Source organism: Gopherus flavomarginatus, chromosome 2 (assembly GCF_025201925.1).
Source record: "Gopherus flavomarginatus isolate rGopFla2 chromosome 2, rGopFla2.mat.asm, whole genome shotgun sequence".
Lineage (NCBI taxonomy): Eukaryota > Metazoa > Chordata > Testudines > Testudinidae > Gopherus > Gopherus flavomarginatus.
The window spans coordinates 300,440,121-300,444,752 of NC_066618.1; the positions used below are offsets into that span (position 1 = coordinate 300,440,121).

The following is a 4,632-nucleotide window of genomic DNA, read 5'->3' on the forward strand; positions in this document are numbered from 1 at the left end:
CTCATAATGTCACACGGGGCTTATCCTGTCCCCACTGTTGTGTGGTGTTACAGCGGCTGTTAAACAGCTGCTGCATCCCACCCCAGAGGTGGCTACATATCAGTTGTCAGGGAAGTGCTGCCTATGGAGCCCTTTGGGATACTCCCGGATGGCAACATGGGATATTAACTTGGGACTTGGCTTCTTGGGACTATTCCCAGCTCTGCCACCGACTCGCTGAGTGACCTTGGTCGAGACACATTCCAGCTCTGTGCCTTAGTTTCCCCACTACTGACATGCGCCTGATGAATCCCACGGTTCACTGTATGTAGGGCAGGGTGCGTTTCCCTGCTGACTGACCAGCTCCTCGCCCTTCCCTTGACAGTCCTCGTCGGTGTGGGCAGACACCCACCTCCCAGGAGCAGCCATGCTTCGAGGTGCTTTCGTGCTCTGGAACCTCTGCTTCTTCGATGTGGAGAGGAGCCTGGCACGCAGGCTGCAGCAGAACACACATTACCCCTTCCAGGTGCAGCAGCCCAATGGTGAGGAGCACGCCCTGGCACCAGGCCCAGGAAGCTGGGCCGTGGGGTGTCCAGGGTACATGGTCCCACATCACCTAAAGCTCCTGGAGGTGTTTGAGACACCCACAGGAGAATGTGTCTGGTGCAGCATCAGTGGGTTGGAGTGTTGTGAAGAGGGGCCCTGAAACTGCCTTCTGCACTCCAGAACCTGCTCTGGAACCTGCTAATGTTCTGCACACCCTGCTCCAGAACCTACAAATTTTCAACCTGCCCCACTCCAGAATCCACAAGCCTCCTGCCTTCTGTGCTCTAGAACCCACTCCAAAACTAGCACGTGTTGCCCTTGCACAACCTCCCCTGCTCCAGACTCTGCTCTGGAGCTTGCAAACACTTTTCTTTTCCCTCTCCGAAACAGCAATTGTCTGTCCTTCCCGTTCCAGAGCCCACTCTAGAACTCACAACCATGCTGGCTCCTGCACTTCAGAACCTGACCTGGAACCTGCTTCTGTCTGTTCTCCTCCAAAAACTGCTGCGGACCCCACAGAGGTTCTGCCTTCCCCACTCCAGAACCCACAACTGTTCTGTCTTCCTGCTCCAGAGCCAGCAAGCGTTCTGCATTACACACTGCAGAGTCCATTCTGGAACCGGCACATGGCTGCCTTCCGTGCTCCAGAATGTGATCTGGAACTCACAAATGCGCTGCCTTCCCTGCTCCAAAGCATGCAACTGTTCTGTTTCCTTGCTCCGGGACCCGCTGGCATTCGTCCTGCCCCAGGGAACTCACTGCCCGTGGCCCCTTACATTGACCGGCACTCGCCGAAGGGCAGAGCCTCCCATGTGCTCCCATTGTATGCTTGGCCCTGTGGCTCCGGGGACAGAGGGGCCAGTCTGAGAATTGAAGGTCCCAGGTTGAGCCTGTCGGGGGCAGCCCCAGGTTCTCCCCCCCCCATGTGGTGAGTGTGCCCTGGGCCTTGCTGTCTGGCACAGGGGAGGGTGGGTCCTGGTCTGGCCCCATGCTGAGCTCTGTCTATTGTCCCCAGTGTTCGTCATGGAGTATTACAAGGACACACTATGGAAGGGGACACTGATCTTCCTAATCTGTGTCCTGGGTGGTGTCTTCTACTTCAAGAGTGAGAAGGTAGGAGAGCCCGTGGCTGGTCCCAAGCCGTACCCCAGAGCCCCCCAGCTGGGCCCCTCACACGGCCTGCCTGGGCCCCAGGGGCTGGTACTGGGCCAGGCAAAGGGTGTTGTTCCCTTTCCCCCCCATTGGGTGGGTTCTAGATAACTGGGGACCCCTCCCCCTGAGTCCTCCAGCTACTTCCCCAGCCAGGGAGCCAGGACCAGCAGGTGCCTCTGGCTCCAGTCCCACCCCTACCCTGCCCCTCCCTGGCTCTGGGTCTTGGCTCCTGGGTCCGTCCCCTGCAGGTCTTCCAGGATTACTCCGGCTTCTTCGTCTACGGGACCCTGGTCGGCTTCTGGCTCCTCCTTAGCTCCATGCACAAGCGGCACCTGGTCATCAACCACGTCCAGGGCTGCTACCAGATCTACATCAAGAGGCGGCTGTGGGAGGAGGGGCCCCTGCACCAGATCTACGTCCGGCTGACGGCCCAGACGGACGGTACGGCCCCTGCCCGGGGAGAGAGCCCCCCCTTCCCCCACAGGACTCTCGCCCCTCACTGGCTGCCTCTGGCCTGTCCTGCAGCCTACGGGAAATGTTTCTACAGTCTCATCATCAATGGCCACGGGCTGGAGGTGCTGGTCCTGGCCAACCTGTCGGACAAGTACGAGGTGAGCAGCCTGGCCTGGCCCTGCCCTTCCCTCCCAGCGTGGCAGGCGGCCATGCTGGGCACCACGCTGCAGCCCACCTAGTCACCACTGCAGCCATGAGCCCGCTGTGAACCTGAGAGATCAGAGAGAGACAACCCCCAGCCCTGTGCTAGCCCATCCCTGGGGTCCCCCACCCCCAGCTCTGCCAGTGCCCCTCACTCCCGACCAGCAGCCCCTGATAGCCCAGCCCTGGGGTCCCCCCCTCCCCCAGCTCTGCCGACACCCCTCACTCCCGACCTGCAGCCCCCTGCTAGCCCAGCCCTGGGGTCCCCCATCCCCAGCTCTTCTGGTGCCCCTTACTCCTGACCTGCAGCCTCCTGCTAGCCCAGCCCTGGGGTCCCCCACCCCCAGCTCTGACAATGCCCCTCACTCCCGACCCACAGCCCCTTGCTAGCCCAGCCCTGCTCTCCCCAGCTCTGCCAATGCCCCACCACACTGACCCGCAGCCCCCTGCTAGCCCAGCCCTGGGGTCCCCCCACCCCCAGCTCTGCCGATGCCCCTCACTCCCGACCTGCAGCCCCTGCTAGCCCAGTCCTGGGGTCCCCCACCCCCAGCTCTGCCGATGCCCCTCACTCCCGACCTGCAGCCCCTGCTAGCCCAGTCCTGGGGTCCCCCACCCCCAGCTCTGCCGATGCCCCTCACTCCCGACCTGCAGCCCCTGCTAGCCCAGTCCTGGGGTCCCCCACCCCCAGCTCTGCCGATGCCCCTCACTCCCGACCTGCAGCCCCTGCTAGCCCACCCCTTTGCTGTGAGTTTGCACAGGTTGTTGGCAGGCCAGGAGGCTGCTTTGGAGCATGGGGCTCTCTCAGGATTAGTGTGTCTGTGTGTGGGTGCTTAGGGGAGCACACGTTCCCAGGCCCCATGGCAAGGCCAGGCAGCGAAGGGGCCACAGAGGCTGAGTGGCTCCTTCCAGGGTAGGGGGAGATACCCTGGGGCAGGTGCTTGGTGGGGATCCGCCCATCTGTCTCCAGATCCCCTTGCCTGGCCTCCTGTCCCCCCCCACAGGCACCCCGCTGCTGCCCCTGGGTGCCTCCTCTGGCCTCATGCCCCCCGCCCTGCCTGTTGTCCCCCCAGCACATGGAGTTCTTGGGCAGGCGGATTGCACGCAAGCTGAAACTCAACTACTTCGACTACCTGGATGTGTCCACGCGCCATGTGATCCGCCACCGGCCCCCACTGGAGCAGGAAGAGGAGCTGCAGGTGTGGGGAGGGGCAGTGCCCCAGTAAAGCTTGGCCTCCCTTTCCGCTCGCAGCTGTTTGCACTGGTGGGCCCTGCTGGTCCCACCTGCTCTGGGCCTGTGGGGGGGCAGCCCCCTGCAGCGTATCTGCTGGGGCTTTGCCCTGTCCCTAGCCCTGGCGCCCACCGAGTGTCACCTCTCCCAGCCCCACAGCCCCTCCGCGACTGGCCAGGGGAGGCAGCCTGGGCTCCTCGGTCCCTCCTTGGGGCGCAGGCGGGTGCCTCCCACGTCGGCCCCTGGGGGACCAGCCCTGCGGCTGTGCCAACCACCCAATCAAAGAGCCCCCGGGCCTGCCAGGGGCTGATCTCCACTTCAAGTCCAGGAGGGAGCAGCTGCCAGCTCCCCCCGGCATCTCAAACCTGCCCCTCCAGCACAGAGTTAGCCCCCCAGTCTGCCCCAGTGCCCCAGGATCCCCCTGGCTGTGCCTGTTCAGAGCATCACCCTGCTGGCCCAGTTCCCCCCCCGAGGGCTGGCCAGGAGGGGGCTGGGGCTGACTAGGCTGCGGGCGCGTTTGCCCAGGGAGGCTGGGGACGGGCAGTGGGCAGTGGGACCATCCCTGTCCAGTGCTGGGGACCTGAGAACAGCCAGCTTGTCCAGGGAGGCCGGGAGAATCCTGTGCCCGGGGGCCATCCAGAGGGGCCCAGCTGGTTGCGGCTGGCGTCCACGAGCCGCGCCACACGGGGCCACAGGTGCCTGCTCGGGTGCCTGGTCCAAACCATCAGGTTTCCCTCCTCGGCCACTGTGCCGGTCTCCTTCAGCCTGGAGAGGGTCCCTCGGCCAAGCAGACTTGGCACTCGGGTCTGGGCCCGGTGGAGGCTACCGGGCCAGTGAGCTCCCCAGCAGGGGGCCGACGGGCAGCATGCAGGGCGGAGACGGCTGCTCTCGGGGTGTCCTGGTGCAGCTGGGGGGGTTGGGGAGGTTTTCCCAGCCTTGCGGGGTGGGGGCACCTGGGGTCGAGGTGCGGCTGGGCACAGTGACCTGGGCCTGGCCTGGCTGCGTCTCTCTGCTCTGGCCTGCTGGAAACTGGCTGGCAATGTATCAGCCCTGGCACTGCCCTGTGCAAGCCG

General features: G+C 64.1%; 1 protein-coding gene across 1 annotated transcript; it reads left to right on the plus strand.

Moving 5' to 3' along the window:
* On the plus strand, positions 1 to 3,556 carry TMEM249 (transmembrane protein 249). Its single transcript, XM_050939483.1, has 4 exons — positions 1 to 521; positions 1,541 to 1,638; positions 1,926 to 2,288; positions 3,402 to 3,556. Exons 1-4 carry the CDS (start codon positions 407 to 409, stop codon positions 3,552 to 3,554), a joined length of 729 nt encoding a protein of 242 aa, XP_050795440.1. The 5' UTR covers positions 1 to 406; the 3' UTR covers positions 3,555 to 3,556.
* Positions 3,557 to 4,632: the final 1,076 nt, after the last annotated feature.